Below are 17,004 nucleotides of genomic sequence, written 5' to 3' on the forward strand. Positions count from 1 at the left end.
AAATATTTGCAAGAAATTAGAACGGACAAGAAAATGCCCCGAAAATGAGTTTAAAAGGAACAAAAAAGGGAAAATGTCCAGAAAACTGTTTATAGTTAGCATAATTATATTTTTTAATTAAGCTACAGAAAAAAATGTAAGTTCTACTTATTTCCAGGTAATTTTCAGTTGAGTTGCTTATTGCCTTCTTCCAATATTTTTGTTAAAGAAATCAAATAAATTTACTCAGGTTTGATGGGGTTAATTTAAGCCCAAAAGAAGAATATAAAGACAACAATCAGAAAAAAAATCTACAATGTTTGCTCGCTGTTTAACTACATTTAAAAAAGACTCTGAACGTATTACTGTTTACTTATTTTTTCCCCTTTTAAAAATGCCACTTGTATTAATATTATTTACTATTTTGATACTTTAGTTGAAATATTTTTCTTGTACTGTCTGTGCAGACAACATGTTGTCCCTGAAACACGCGCCTGACAACCAGCTCCCTGATCAATAACCTCAATAACTCTTGTAAGCAATCTGTCCGGAGATCTCTAATCAATATCTTGTCATGCCTGAACATCGTGTCCCGACCGTGTCTCCATTCAGCAGAATAAATGTTGGCATCGAACGTTTCTGAAAACCTCAAATACACAACATTTGTATGTTCATTTGTAGCTGAGATTTCTTAACATTTTAACAACCCTGTGGATGACATACGGTTTGGTTGTTGCACAAAACACTTGGTTATGGTTACGAAAAGATCGTGTTTGGACTTAAAACTCGCTTTTGGTGACACAGTCACGGCTGGAAATGCCGCTTGCTTTAAAAAACACCTATTTTTGTGGCGCTATAGAGAAACGCAGCGATGTCTTGTTAAACTAAAATTAACGCCATGGGGTCGTATTTCTCCGCGCACCAATGAAGCTGCACTAAAAGTTTACATCCACATCTTTGAAAACGTCAAACACAAAAGATCTCAATCAGCAGTTTCAAGATTCGCCCTTACCCTGAAAGCTGAGCAAACAAAAAAAATGGAATAAAAGACAATGGGCAACTTGACAAGAAACAACCCAGAAATTGCACACAAAATGATTAAAAAAAAGGTAAAAAGAAAACTGCCTAAATATTTTTTTTAAAAATAGGGGAAGATTATTAGAAAATAATTTTAAAAAATAGAGAAGAATGTCCAAAAAAACTGTTTATTATTTACATTTAAAATTATGGTACAGGAAAAAAAGAATAAATAAATATATAAAAGAAATGCATGTGTACTTTTTTATTTTCAGGACCTTTTAAGGTCTTTTTCTTGTTGTTGTTTCTTGCCCTCTTCCCGTGTTTTTAAACTAAATCAAACCAGTTAGCTCAGGTTTCAAAGGGTTAAAGATAATCATATAAGCATTCTTCTTCCTATTTTTTGAGCGAGTCGAGACAACAACTCCCAAACGACTGCAGGTGTGTGAGAAAGTTTCCTGTGTATGAGTGTGTGTGTGTGTGTGTGTGTGTGTGTGTGTGTGTGTGTGTGTGTGTGTATGAGTGTGTGTGTGTGTGTAGTAAATGTCAAACAAGCAAATCTATTGTTCTGCCTCTCTCTCGCTCACCGTCTCTTCGGAGAATTGTACGTTTTCTCAGCCGTTAATCACAATACAGTTTTCTACCAGGAGCTCCGAGGATTAATATGTGTGTGTGTGTGTGTGTGTGTGTGTGTGTCCATTTGTGCACGGGCAAATTGATCCCTTTGGACATAGATCATGGTGTCTCCGTGCTGGTGTGCCCTGTCCGTGTGTGTGTCTCTGCATGTGTGTGTCTTAACCGAGTAGTGATAAGATTGGTTGCCAGGGGAAACAGGAACGGCTGTTTCCAAAAATGGCTCTAGGCATCCCTCAAGTGTGGAAAACCTCTCTTGATGACTGACCTTCAGAGCTGAATATGTCAGACGAGTGCGTGTGTGTGTGTGTGTGTATGTGTGTGCGTTCATGTGTGTGTGTGTGTGTGTGTGATAACAAGTGACAGCAAGAAATGACTCCTCGATCTGCATCTCCAAAATGACAAAAACATGTAATTATGAGCCTCATTAGTTGTTATTTTTGGTCGAGAGGCAACCACCAAAGATTAACTGATAATGAGGGACACCCGGTACTGTTTACACACACACACACACACACACACACACACACACACACACACACACACACACGGGATTGGTGACAGCGGTGCAAGAATCCTGCACCCACTGGGACCTGCAGCACAACAACAAGAGGGGGTGGAACACAGCTGCTCACAACACACACACACACACACACACACACACACACACACACACACACACACACACACACACACACACACACACACACACACACACACACACACTCAGTTTCCGCCTGCAGCTTTTAACTGTTGACATCGACTACACAACAAAATCTGAGCGCTGATGCACGATTCGGAGCCCATCTGAATTTCCTTGAGATTCATTTCATGGATTTAAAGTGGACAGTAATAAGCGAGCCAATCCAATAAGCGTGAGTGAGTCAGTGAGAGGCGGTGCGTCCCTGCGGAGTCTGTAATGAGTTTAGGGTTTGGGTTGGGCTGAGCGCTCCTCTCACGTGGACCTCAAGGTGCTTCCTCGCAGCGCTGCGGCGACACTGCCTCATCGAATATTCACACACGCTCCTTCACAACACACACACAATGCAACAAGATGTGAGCGCTGGATGGATCACATACGTTTAACACCAACACACGCCAACACTTTCCCCTCTATATGTGTCAATGTAAACCCAGTCATGAATAATGCACGTATGCACACACTCATATGCAGAGTTGTTGGTTTTTTTTTACCCTATATTATCAGCAAATTAATAAGAATGTGTATATCTTCATTGTCCGTCATTATTAACCCTTTGACACCAGAGAAAATTGCCTTGATTTCTTTTGAAAACGAGGACTGAAGGCAATGAGCAGCTCAACGAGAAATATAATACACAAAAATTAGCAGGAAAAATTCCTAAAATCAGCACAAAAGAGAGAGAAAAGTAACAGAGCAAAACAGAAAATTGCCTGATAAAAAAATAAATAAAGATAAAACAGAAGAATACATTTAATAATCATAATGTTTTTTCTGTTAAAGAATTACACTAATAATAAATATTGTTTTTCTGATATTTTTACAAAATCATTTGTTCATCTCTAAAGAAACTTAATATCATATTTTAATTGACATTTTATGCCAAGTTGCTCATTGTTTTTTTTTTTTTTTTTTTTAATCAGAAACATTGGAAGAAGACAATGCAAGATCATTACCTGGATATAAGTAAATAAAAATAAAAAAAGAAAATATATGAATAAATAAATAGATAAATAAAATAAGAGAAGGAAAATTACTTAAAATATAATAATTCTTTAAAATAATTTTAAATACGTAATTATGATAAGCTGTAAATATAGTTTTTCACAACCTTTTTAAAAATAATTTTCAAAATCTAATTTGTTGCAGTTTATGGAACATTTTTACTGAGTTGCTCATTGCCTTTTCCCCATGTTCTTTGAAGAAGTTGCATGAATTTGCACCAATTGGCTCAGGTTAAAAGGCGAACGGTGTCTAAATGCTGCACAGGGAAAAGGATGCTGATCCAGGTTTTAAAGGGTTAAATAACTACATAAATCCATTTTGGAGAAGGTGAAAAAATTTATAGCAGTTACATAACTGTCCATGCTGTGTAGTGCATAGAAGAAGTGAAATTATTCTTCTCTCCAACTGACATAATTCAATTCTTGTGACATTTCAGCATTCCCGTATGTCTACTGGTATGTCCAAATTCCCGCCAGCACCCGAGGGGGTCCCCGGTCCCCGGTCCCCGGACGCAGGCATGCACACACTGAGCAGACATCTGCAGAGCTTCTACACAAATCACTAAACATCTTAGACTCCTTCAAACCGTCCAATCAAGAGGCACCGACCTGCAGAGAGGACGCGAGCAGCATCAGTCATCCCCAGAGGACGGACCGTCACACAGACAGACAGGGAGACAGCGGACACACACAGAGACAGAGAGACTGGTAATTGCTCTGCACAGTCAGAGCGCAGCATCCTCTGCAGTTTTTTTTTTCTCTCCCTCAGTCTGTGCAGCGAAGCCCGGTCTCCCCCTGTCGGTGTGCGTGACTGTGTCGATGCATCACACAGATCTGCACGTGTGTGCTGGCGCTGCAGGTGAGCCACCACTCGGCACGTCACATTACCTTTGCTTTTATGTCTCACAGCTCATTCTCGCTCCGTCCTGTCTGGATTTCCTCTCCACTCTCCCTCTTTTCCTCTGCGTCCGTCTCCCACCTCTCGCTGCTCGCTCCTGCCTCGATCTCGCTCTGCCCCTCTCGCGCTCTCTTTTCCCCGGGGAGCGTGTGCGCGAGTGCAGTTAGCAACGGTGTGACATCACTCCAGGATTTCCTCTACCTTGCCTCCACTTTCCCTTCGCCATCTTAAACGAGTCCGCAGTCAGTCCTCATAAATCACTGCCGTTATTTCACACCCGCCTGTCGAGGTATTTCTCAACCTTATTTTGTCCTCACCTCCATTTATGCTCAATTTATAGCCTGCAGACAAAATCTGGCCCCTGCTGGGTGCCCCCCCCAAACATTTTCTAATTCACAATAAAAATAAAGACATTCACACTGTGAACTGTTTTTGTACCTTTAGTTAGATGAGGAGCCAGAGAGCATAAAAAAGCATCAAAACAGAGCTTGCTGATCAAAAAAAGTGCCGGTGAAGAATCCCCCACATCCCCCGACAGAGGTCCTACAGATAAGCCCCTAATGTCCTAAAATCCTATAACCGTCCTAAAATCCAAAAAATGTGCCAAAATCCTAGAGACATCTTAAAATCCTAGAAACATGCTCAAGTCCCAGAAATGACCTAAAATCCAAGAAACATCCTTAAATCCATGAAATGTCCTTAAATCCTACAAGTTTCCTAAAATCCTAGAAAAATGATGAAGTACCAGAAATGTCCTAAAATCTAAGAAATGTCCAAAATCCTAGAAATGTCCTAAAATCTTAGAAGTGTGCTAAAATCTCAGAATAGTACCTTAGTCCTAAATCCTATACATGTCCTAAAATCTGAAAAAATCCCCTAAAATCAGACAAATGTCCTAATGTTCCAGCAATGTCATAAAAACCTTGAAACATGCTAAAGCCGCAGGAATTTCCATGAATCTGAGAACCGTCCTGAAACCTCTGAAACATGCGTGGGGCCGCTGCGATTGGCCCCTGGCCTGCTGTTATTTTGCAAAGGTGCCTTTGCTCTTTCTTTCTCCTCTCTTTACTCCTTAAACATCCCTCCTTCCTCCCCCTTTCTCTCACGTCTTCGTGGGATGCTGATGCTCACAGGGACATGTGGAGCTCGTCTCCGAGTCTTTATCACAGCGTGTTTATGAACCCGGCACACACGGTCACGACACATGCCGCACACACATGCCGCAGCAGGCACACTGTAATCTTATTTATGAATACGGCAGACGTTAATCCATCCCAGGCACCCACTGAAGCATTTTCAAGACGTTGCTAAAAATAGCCGCACGCTCTCCCCGAGGCACTGTTCTCCTTCCCACCTCCTCCTCCTCCTCCTCCTCCCTGTTTCTTATTATAGCAACACCCGCGGAGAGGAGAGACATTTATAGAAAGGACAGGGCACCACTAGCTCGTTCACTGTCTGTTTTCATCCTCATTGCTCATTATACTTATTTCCCTACACACACACACACACACACACACACACACACACACACACACACACACACACACATCCAGCTCAGCTGCTCACTCTCTTCCCAAACAGGCATCCATTCACATCACTTGTTTTCATGTGTCACGATGAGCAGCATGTGACAGCAACGTAAGGAGCGATGCTGGGAAATGCACCAACATATCTAAATATAACCGTGGGACTGTTATTTTTAGAAGTACTACATGGCAGGTGAATCATTACGCTTGAAGGACAAAAGCCTCATAGCTGTTAGCGCTGTCCACTGGTGCTAGTTAAAAATCATACGTACCTGCTGTAAATATGCAGTTTATGGCACTCAACTATGACATTTCATTAAACTCAGAGACTTTGTTTGGTGCCAAGAATAGGACGCTGTCAATCAGAAATGCAGCTCAGCAAGATACTGGATAAATGTCAGAGCTGAACTGAGCTGAGGATGTCCTGATGTGATCCCAAACATCAGTATCAGGTCAATCAAGGCATTTTTTGACTGATGGGGATCGGTTATATTCAGCTTATTAAGTGATCTGATCCTTTGTTAAATATCAGCTGTCACACAAGTGTTTTAATTTCACGTAAAACAACACAGAGCGCAACGTTGGTCCACTCTCTCACTGTGCAGAGCTCCACGTGTCTGTAAGAGCAGCGGCTAAGCCCCGCCCACTGCAAAACACCACACACCGTAAACAAAAACGCAGTACGAGACTGTTTATGTACGATATTTACCAAAGTTATGAGCGCTCGTTTCTTTTCAGCTCAGTGTGAGAGTCTTGCATTTTGCCTTTAACTGGGGCCGAGCGATATGGAATAAAGTCTTATCACGATATTTTTCTCATGTCAGTCGATATCGATATATATCAGGATATACATCAGATCACTATTTCTGTCGAGCTTAAAGGTTCCCTTTGACTCCTCAGTGAGATATGAAGATATCATCAGGTTAATTTAGGTTTAGATATTTATTCTCTGTCAGACATTGAACATGACAAATATACTGTAGAACAGCATCACCAGCTGGAGGACCTATTCTACTAAAACTCACAGAGGTCCAGGTACTAAAATGTCCTCCCAGCAAAGGTCCGAGCCTCACACTTAAAATCAATATCACCATTAACTGAACTGATTTTACACTGATAAAGATTCAAGAACGATTATTTTAATTTTGATTATTTTATTCACTGACACAGTGTCATGTGACCATGGTGTGCTGGAGTGTAATAAACGTATGATTTATTATTATTTATTAAACTTTCCAGCATTATATAAAAATGAGCTCAGTTGTTCTACAGTCAAAGTTGTTCATTTTTTAACATGATTGTTCAACACCTCCACCCTCGCTGTTTGGGTGTGATATTGTCCTCAGTGTCATGAGAGCGTGAGACCAAACGCGTGACCGAAATACCCAACACGGGCAAGATTATGTCGGTTAGTTCTGAATGTCGGTTTCTATTATTTTTCGATTAATTGCACACCACTACTCCTTAAAAAATATTGTTCTCTTTCTTACTTTTTATTAGAACTTGGCCACGGGTCCAGATAGGACAAAGTTTTGGTCCAGATCCAGTCCGCGGTCCGCCAGATGGTGATGCCTGGCTTACATGTGATGAATCAGTGGTATGGCCGCTGTTAACAGCCACCTCCGTGCGTATTGTAGCACGCAATGACAGGCGTTTTGTTGGAAAACCTCGCAGGAGTGTAAAACTGCTGCAGTCGGACTGTGCTGTTGGACATGTCCACGCTGGAGCGGGCTGTCAGACATGTCCACGCTGGAGCGGGCTATTGGATATAAAACTGTTCAATCAGCCAAAATGGACAAAATGTACAGTGGAATTTGGAGCCCCGGGTGTTAATGTCCGTATGCAAATGCAAAATTTCCCTTTTTCATTATTATTATTAATATTATTTTGTTAAAATTATTTTGTTTTATTGTCTATGAACCTCCCTATGAGCTGAGTCCTTAACACAATTTTGAATAGAAAAAATAAATAAAGCCTCATCTTCAAAATTAGTCTGAATATGTTTTCATCACAACAACATTACACTACGGCTGAGTGGGAATCTCGATCTGCTGTTCGTGTGCTTCTTCACTCACCAGCCTCGCTGCGTGACACGTGTTTCTGCCTGTGATCTCCCAGCGTATGTGTTTGTGCATACGTGTTTGTGCGTACGTGTTTGTGCGTACGTGTTTGTGCGTGCGTGGGTGTCGAGACTGCGAGATGCACTCACTGTGAAGCTGTTGTTGACATTCTTTGTGCTGGACTCTGCGACGCTGGCATCTGATAGGTCCACCTCGTCAAAGATAAGGGACTGCAGGACAGAGGAGGCGTGCGGAGAGAGAGAAAGAAAAAAGAGGGGAGTCCAGAGGAGAGCGGAGAGATAGAGGGCACAAAGAGAACAAGAGAGTGAGCCTCTGGACAGCAAAGGGTTAAACTGAGCTTACAGTAGCTTACACTACAGCATGGAGCGAACTGTGATTGGCTGTGAGAGAAATGTCTGGTCATGGCCACAGCAAAGCAGGCCGAAGATGAACAGGTGAAATTTACCAGAATCAGATGAAAGCTTCTGCAGGAAAGCATTTACAAAAATTATGATCCAGATATCAACGGCTGGAAAAACGAACTAAAAGCGTGTCATCTACATCCTCTTATTTAGTAAAAAATAAACGGCAGATGTTCATTTCATGATGGAGGGCTTTTTTGTAAAGGTTAAACAAATCTAAGCTAATTATTAAAAAAAATAATAATAAAATAAAAATAAAAAAGGAAAAATGTCCAGAAAACTATAATGATAATCATTATAATTATATATTTAAATTAAATAAAGTCATAAAATACATATTTATTTATGTTCTGCACTTTTTCAGATAATTTTCTTGTTTGTTACTTTTTTTTGTTGTTGGCTATATTCAGGTAATTTTCTTGAAAATTTTCGTGGTCACAACTTGATTGATGTTGGCAAATTAACATATTACATCCATTATAAAAATACATGGTTTGTCATTTTAATTTTTCCTTTAAAATTACCATAAACAGCCATCTCAACCATTTGGTAGAGGCCTATATTTATGTATGTTTTCATTTTTGTTTTTACAGCCCCAAGGAAATAAAAATGCAAAGAAATATAATCCAATGTTTTTTTTCTAAGTAAGGACATTAAAGGGTCAAAAAGTAAAATTTCATTGGCTGAACAGATTTAATGCAGTTGATGGGTCTGAAGGGGTTAATAAAGTACGGAGGCTCAGAAACGTTCGGGTCAAGAACAATGAGTCCGGTTTGTGCGTCTCTGAGCGTAAACTCGTTTTGTTCCGTGTGTCAGGAAATGCACTTGAGCAGCTCTCTAAACCTGCAGCGCTGTGAGGATTTCCCTCCTGAGTTTCCTTTGTTTTGACTCGCTACCTAAATGAGACCAGTGCGAATAACAAGACGCGAGCGTTGATGTGTTTTATTGCATTTCTGTGTGGCGGAGGAGCTGGAGCCGACTGGACGCAGACAGACGGAGAGCAGAGCCAGAGTCTACAAACAGGAACATGATATCCTAACAGGGCTGTGATGCGTAAGGCACGCAGCTGAGCTCTTAAAGGGCCGCGGGCCAAAAAACCAATGCCGTCAAAGGAATGCCCTCTGACTGTGTGTGTGTGTGTGTGTGTGTGTGTGTGTGTGTGTGTGTGTGTGTGTGTGTATGTGTGTGTGTATGTGTGTATGTGTGTGTGTGTGTGTGTGTGTGAGCTGCTGCAGCTGTCAGAGGGAATGCCCAGTTAATGACGCTCTCCCCAGGCCTGGCTGGAGAGGGACACCAGCCAACGCTTACTGTATCTGTGTGTGTGTGTGTGTGTGTGTGTGTGTGTGTGTTTGGAGAGAGAGAGCATGTGTCTCCGCACTTCCACATATGCCTACGAGTTCGTGCGAATGTGTCGTCCAAGAGGGCCTGAGTATGAGAGGCATGCCAACACAAACACTGCTCCCCCTGTTACGGCGCTCCTGGCTGCTCTGCCATTGCGTCACGTTTGCGTATGTATGTCTCTCGCTCACCACACCACCGCCAACGCAGCGCGCACACACACACACACACACACACACACACACACACACACACACACACACACACGTGCAGACACACACACACACACACGCGCAGACACACACACACACCCTTGTATATGTGTGGGCACACACTCTGAACTGTCTTCAGGGAAGCTGTAATGAAAGCTGACAGTGAATGGTGGACAAAGGCAAGCATCCAGACCCTCTGTTACCCAGAGATCCACAGCTCAGCTCAGCGGCTGCATCTCAGCGACCTCAGCGAGCCTCCTTTCCTAACTCCTCCACTTCCTCTCTCCTATTCCTTAATTGACACCAGGCCGTGTGGTTGTTACATGTTTTACTGTTTCTGCTGCCTGTCATTAATTCGACCTGTTACTTGGTTATCTTTAACGGGATAGTTCAGATGTTTAGTTCGGATGAGTCAGTAGCTCCTTTTACTCTCAGTGTATTTATACGCAAAGTTTCGTCGGGCTACAGTTATAGCTTGATTAGGCCATGTCCTGTATTTGGACTTCTGTCCTTGTCCCAGTATACAAGCACTGGAGGAATCGATTTATTGACGGAAGTATGTCCGACTCCTCCACAGCAGGTGGAGATGTGACCTCTTTCAGCTGGCTGCGATGAACCGATATTATTTATACAGCCTGATACAGACCCCATCACATTCCTCATGTTTATTCATAATAACTTTAGGGTAGAAAACCACAGAAAACCGCTGCCCAGTATTGCAGCACCCCTTCCCCCTCATAAATAACAAACAGTCCCTATCTGTAACCACAGAGGGAGGCCGGCACGGCGACTAGAAACACGCGCAAAACACCGAGTCCAGTTAAAGTCTGACTGAGGTGTTTACATGTTGAAGTATCTCGACATCTGATCTAATTATCTGGGTGTGTTTGACTTCGAGAAATTTTGATTTAACATGTTTACATGGATTTTAAAAGCCCAGTTTTAGTCGGCCTGACACAATAATTTGACTTTTTCTAACATCAAGTAAATGTGCCGAGTGTCAAATGTCCACGGTTAATTTGCGACAATACACCGACTATGGACAAGTACCTCAAAATATCATCATTTGAAGTCGCTAAAGGAAGAGGAAAGGATTTCGGACAAACTGCGGTGCTGAGATGGAGCCTCTCTGATGGATCAATGAGGAGGTGAGGCGTCCTCAGCACAGGACAGCACAGCCAGCCAGACCACCTCCCAGACACCTGAGGGATGGACACGTGGAGAATGGGCACTTATCTACAGCGGCTGACGTCACTGTCCGGCCACGACAGAGAGAAATCACTCGGCTACGCTCGTAAATCATTATCCAAACACACCGCCGGGAAAAAATCAAAAAATCCATATAACTTTAAGTTTATTTTTTTATTCCTCCATCATGGCCAGAAAGAGACTTAAACTGCAGGACAAGATGACAAACACCGTGTACAGCAGGGACACTCGGCCTGCTTTGCCTAGGGGGCCACTTTTTAAAATAACAGGAAGCCAGGGGCCAGTCACAGTGGCCCCTTACATGTTTCTAAGATTTTAGGATGTTTTTAGGATTTAAGGATGTTTCTAGCATTAAAGGACATTGCTAGGATTTTAGGGTGTCTTTTTGGGACATTTCTCGCTGTTTTAGGATGTTTCTAGGATTTCAGGAAGCTTTTCGGATTTTAGGATGTTTCAGAGGTTTTAGAACATTTCTAGAATTTAAGGATGTATCAGGATTTTAAGACAGTTAAGATTATAGGACATTTCTAGGATTTTAAGATACTAGGATTTTAGGATGTTTCTAGGATTTAGGACATTTCTAGAAATTTTAAGATTTTAGGACATTAGGGTCTTAGCTAGGACCTCTGCTGGGGGTGCGGATGATCCTCCACTGGCACTTTTTTATTTTAAAAACAAGCTCAATTTTGATGCTGTTTTATGCACTCTGGCACCTTAAACAATCCCGCTTTGAATCACTTTATTCTTATTGTAATTTTGGAAATGGTTGGGGGGGCTGCCCGGCACCCTATCAGGCGAAAGTTGAGTATCACTGGTGTAAAAGAATAAAAGCCACAATCCTTTTTAAGGATGAGCTGCTTTAAAAAGATAACCCAGGTTTGGTTTCAGTCTGTACACGTGTGTTTTCATCCTCCCTGCAGTTATACTTATATCATTTAAAATGCATTCATGCCATATGGTGACATAAAAGTTCTCCAAAAATTAAAAATGCATGGAATTTTATACTCTCATCTGAAAAACGTTCAGCCCTCAGTGACTCGATATATTTTCACATGTTAAGACCGTGACCCGTTATCTCCACATGGCATGAATGCAGCTCTATCATATATAGGTGAGCGGCCCCTGGCCCCTCGTCGCTGGCTGTGCTGACCCGAATTCTCACTAGGCCTTCCTCAGATCCGCTGGCGCCCAGAGGAGGCGGGGAGCGTTGTGCGCCCGCCCAGCACACGGACAGAACACGCCAGCACACGCGGCTCCTGGACACTCTGCGCAGCGCCCGCTCCTGCCAGTGTGCCAGGGCGCTGCCAGACTATCTCACACACACACACACACACACACACACACACACACACACACACACACACACACACACACACACACACACACACACACACACACACACACACACACACACACACACACACACACACAAAGACGTTCCAGACCAGGAAGGTTAGGTTAGATGCAAAGAAGAAAGACATTTTAAAAGGGTAAAACTTAAAAACTAAAATGTACTTAAACCTTTATGTTGTGATTTTTGTACAAAAAAGATCTAAATCCTCCTACAGCCAGATTTCTGCAGTCTTATCAGGTCAGTCCACTTTGACACCACGACGTGGCTTTTAATAAACTCGTGTACGACAAAGTTTGATGTATGCAGAATCACCTACTGAATCACAGGCTGAAATTAAATGGCACAAAATCATGTTTAACACTTAATACAATAACATCATTTTCAATACGTAAAAATACTTAAAAAAATAATTTTCTAATTCTACAAAGTTGTTGAACATCTCTAACAAAGCTCATGGCCTTTTTTCCAGTGGTTTTGAAAGAAATTGCACCAATTTGCTCAGAGTTCAAATGTTCCCCAAAGTACAAAAACTCGTTTTTAAAAAGCTAGGTGAAAAATTATAATTAATAATTAAAGTCATAATTAATAGAATTACATATCTATAATTATTTCCCCAAAAAACATTTTTAAGCACTTTTTACGTCATTTTTCTTATTTCTTTAAACTTTCTTTAAAAAAATGAAAAGAAAAACTTCTGATAAAATTTGGTTGATTTGATTCACATTTCTTTCACGTTATTCATCTTTTCCTCTGGGATAGCCCAAAAATCGCACAGAGCTTAACAGCTTAGTCAGAGGTGCTGGGAAGGCGGATTTTGTTACTTTTGGACAGAGTCGGGCGAACTGTTTCCTTGTTTCCCGTCTTTGTGCTACGTTCAGCTAACCAGCTGCTGGCTCCGGCTACATATTTACTGCACAGAAATGAGTATCAGTAGGCGGGTTTTCATTCCAGATTTGCACAAATCTTAATTAATAATTTTGAAATGTGGATAAAACACAATTGCGAAATGACTGTGTTTCCACTGAGTGACACTCTGCAGCTTCTCCTCTGGTGATAACATCCCAGTTACCATGGCAACGGATGTTCAAAACATTAGCAGCTTTATCGTTATTGCAGCCACCAAACTAGCCGTCATCATTTCCAATCCAAGGGATTTCTGGGAGATGTAGTCCACGATTTCACAGAGGAATTGTGGATTTGAAACTTTCTCAGAGTTATGTGATGCAATAACAGCTCTTGTAGCTCCTGCTGCATCATGAGGGAGCCAGTTCCTACTGACAAGCTCATAGACACAGCGTCATGTGACCTCACAGCATCATGTGACCTCACAGCATCATGTGACCTAGAAAAGACTAAGAAGTGTAAACATTGCAGTTTTGCAAAGTATGGCTGTTTTTAATAACCACTGAAAAACGTTTTGCAATAAATGGGAGTTTTCTCAAAATTTCTATGTTTCTATTTGACATATTTTGTATTCGTAATTTCAGTTTGCGCATTTGAGGGTTAATGGAAACCACCATGTCTCATCTAACATAAGCATTTTTCCCAAAATGTAGGAATATTCCTCTAAGATGGCTGCTCCTCTCTGAACCTTTAAGAGTTTGTCTCCAGACTCCAAAGAAAGTCATTAGTGGAATAAAACAGCAGAAATTGAAGATGAACGTTTACGGACTGAAGACCTGAGAGCTTTAATCCTGCTCAGCTATGTGTGTTGCACTCGGATAAACTCGGGAATCTCACCTTGGCATCTTTGGCGTAGTAGAGAGTTCGGCCTCTCAGTTTGAAGTAGCGTTTTTTCCACCTCTGGAACGAGCTGGTCTGTTTCAGCAGCAAGCCCTCCTTTATACTCGTCTGCAGGGAGGAGACACAATCAAACTTTAAAAGACTGTTTTATTATATCATCAGAAAGTCTTTCTCACAGGCGTCTCTCTCTCTCAGATGCAGAGCGCTCTCTCGTGTTTATCTACAGGAAACCGTCACGCTACAAAAGCTGTTTACGTGTGTGAATCTGAGCGCCGATTTTATGCACGGGAGACGAGGAATAGGCCGAAGATTGGAGAAGAAAGGAAACCCATTACACACTCCACCCCTCATTTCTCTGAAGAGCTATAAACACACATCACTCTCACTCGACCCCTTCCCCTGGGCCGCAGGAAGGAGGAACGACAGACGTAAAAGGAGAGAGAGAAAGAGGGGGGACAAAGGGCGAGGACGGCATCCCATTGACTGCTTCTGCTGCCTCGGACATCTGCTGAACTCGGAGGAACTCCACCAAACACAAATATGTCCTCCACCGTGCGAGTTCGACAGTCTAAAAACAGACTCGCGTGATCACGTCAGGACGGTTTTTGAAATCAGAGAAGAAAGAGGAGGAAAACGCAGGAAAGAGACGGGGTTAACTCTTTTAAACCCAGATTTATCTCTTTTCTGATGCTGCTTTCAGATGCCTGAGGCAATGAGCAATGAAAGAAGAAATCACCAATTTGAAGTGGGGTTATATGATTTCCATAGTCGGTGTTACCTACAGTAGATGTCCGTCAGCAGTGACAGGGATTGTCCTGCGACTGCCAAAAAAAAAAAAAAAAATCAAAGGTGACATAAGAGACAAAAAATGATCTGAAAATCAGTGAGGATGGATAATTAAATACCATTTTAAAAATGTCCACCAAACTATATTTTAAATTTTTTTTACTTATATATTTAAAACTGTGTTTCAGAAATAAAAATAATAAAATATAATAATATATTTGAATTTAATTTTTGGCACTTTTCTTTAGGTCTCTATGTTTTTGTTTACTTTCCTTTTTTTTTTTCCTTAATTTTTCACCAACTTTTCGGCCATATCTTGTTAAGTTGTATATCGCTTTTCTTACTTTTTAAAAAGAAATTTTCACCGATTTTAAAGGTCACACAAGCACACAAACTAAGTGATGGAGGCAGCTGTAGACCAGCAGTTCCTGTGTTTTTAAATTACTGTTTTTCTCGATATAACAGCTTTATTTTCCTATTGGAAATCACTTTCTAACATTCAAATAAAACAGTGAAAATATTCTAAATAAAGCATGGACTTAAGCTGATATTGCTTTTGTCGAGGTGGGACTTTTTTCGGTGACTAAAATAAGTTTTATTGCAGACCCCAACCACAGCAATGCATTGCTTAGATTTTGTGTCGGTGCTTCTGCTGCTTCTCTAAACGAGGGGCGTGCAAACGGACATCTACAATAGTTAACACACTCAAGATTAGTACCTCATACAAACCCATTTTAAAAAATCTGAACTATCCCTTTAAGGTTAAGAGGAAACAATTCGGAGAGTGAAAATGGATTTGTGATATTTTTAAAAAACCTAAAAGAACGATGAAAAGACGGTGAAAGAAATAAGATCTTCCTGTTTCCTATACAGCCACTGTGTGTGTGTGTGTGTGTGTGTGTGTGTGTGTGTGTGTGTGTGTGTGTGTCACATCCAATCAAACCATCTCTCCATGTGCGACACGGTACACACACTCATCATCATTACGACCACCATCATCTCGCACGCATTAATACACACACACACACACACACACACACACACACACACACACACACACACACACACACACACACACACAGAGCAAATACAGCGAGACATGGAACAGTGGACATGGAAAAGATAAAACACATACAGATGGAAACGCTGCACGGAGGAACATCGGTCTCTCTGGGCACACAGAGGAGAGGTGGGGCGCACACACACACACACACACACACACACACACACACACACACACACACACACACACATGTAGAGGCTATTTATAGCAAAGGAAGGCTGCTCTCTGAGGGAAGAATTACAAACAGAGACAGAGGCCTGAAGCTGACATCCTGCCCACCAGCTGTGTCAACTTAAACACAGAAAACACTGCTGCAGAGTACTGGCTCACACTGGATACACACTTTACTGTACACACACACACACACACACACACACACACACACACACACAGGCATGCCATTGTGGATGAAGCCGGCGTACACAGAGCCATACTAGGAGATCATGTTACACTTAATTAATTAGTTAGTTTTTTTCTCTTTAATGGCAGTCTGGCCCGTCCAATGTGGGATTAAAAGACACCATCACAACGTAACCTTCATCCTCTGATTTAAGAGATGCCTGCAAAATAATTATTTAAAATAAATAAATAATAAATAAATAAATAAAGCTACAAATATATTACCACTGTTCTTGCAAAAAAAAAAAATGTATTGCACGGTGAAAAATACATTTTACAAATTTTGTTTATCTTGATAAAGAGCTTGTTTTCTCATCTCCCATGCTTTCTCCAGATAACGCACTTATCTAAATGCTTCATATGTAAAAAAACAAAAACAAAAAACAAAAAAAACTTAAACTTATGTACCACATGCACTGATTCAAAATCTGTTTTTATGTTACTTCACAAAAATGTGTGTAGTTCCACATAAAAAGGACAGTAGAATATAAAGTAATATATAAAGCATTATCATTATCATTATCATTATCCTAAATATTAGTTGTTATTTTGATAAGAGATTGGCGAGATCCCTTAATTACTATCACTATTAATTCTGGCATTGCTTCAATAAAGAGACACTGATGTGAAACTCTTCTTGTTCAATACTGTGACCAAAAAA

At 41.2% G+C, this 17,004-nt stretch overlaps 1 protein-coding gene across 9 annotated transcripts in view; it reads right to left on the minus strand.

Moving 5' to 3' along the window:
• Positions 1 to 17,004, minus strand: part of dgkh (diacylglycerol kinase, eta) — an 85,474-nt gene that overhangs the window by 49,112 nt on the left and 19,358 nt on the right. For 5 of the 9 annotated variants that reach the window (XM_088083734.1, XM_088083736.1, XM_088083735.1 and 2 more), the window contains 3 exons: positions 14,093 to 14,203; positions 12,149 to 12,307; positions 7,967 to 8,047 (listed from right to left, as the gene is read on the minus strand). In XM_088083734.1, the coding sequence (XP_087939860.1) occupies positions 7,967 to 8,047; positions 12,149 to 12,307; positions 14,093 to 14,203 (351 nt within the window). Of the gene's footprint in view, positions 1 to 4,221; positions 4,376 to 7,966; positions 8,048 to 12,148; positions 12,308 to 14,092; positions 14,204 to 17,004 lie in introns of those variants that run through there. The other 4 variants (XM_088083741.1, XM_042494573.2, XM_088083737.1 and 1 more) reach the window with 3 other exon arrangements.

This window comes from Plectropomus leopardus, chromosome 10 (genome assembly GCF_026936395.1).
Source record: "Plectropomus leopardus strain MGB_pleo_1.0 chromosome 10, ASM2693639v1, whole genome shotgun sequence".
Classification (NCBI taxonomy): Eukaryota; Metazoa; Chordata; class Actinopteri; order Perciformes; family Serranidae; genus Plectropomus; species Plectropomus leopardus.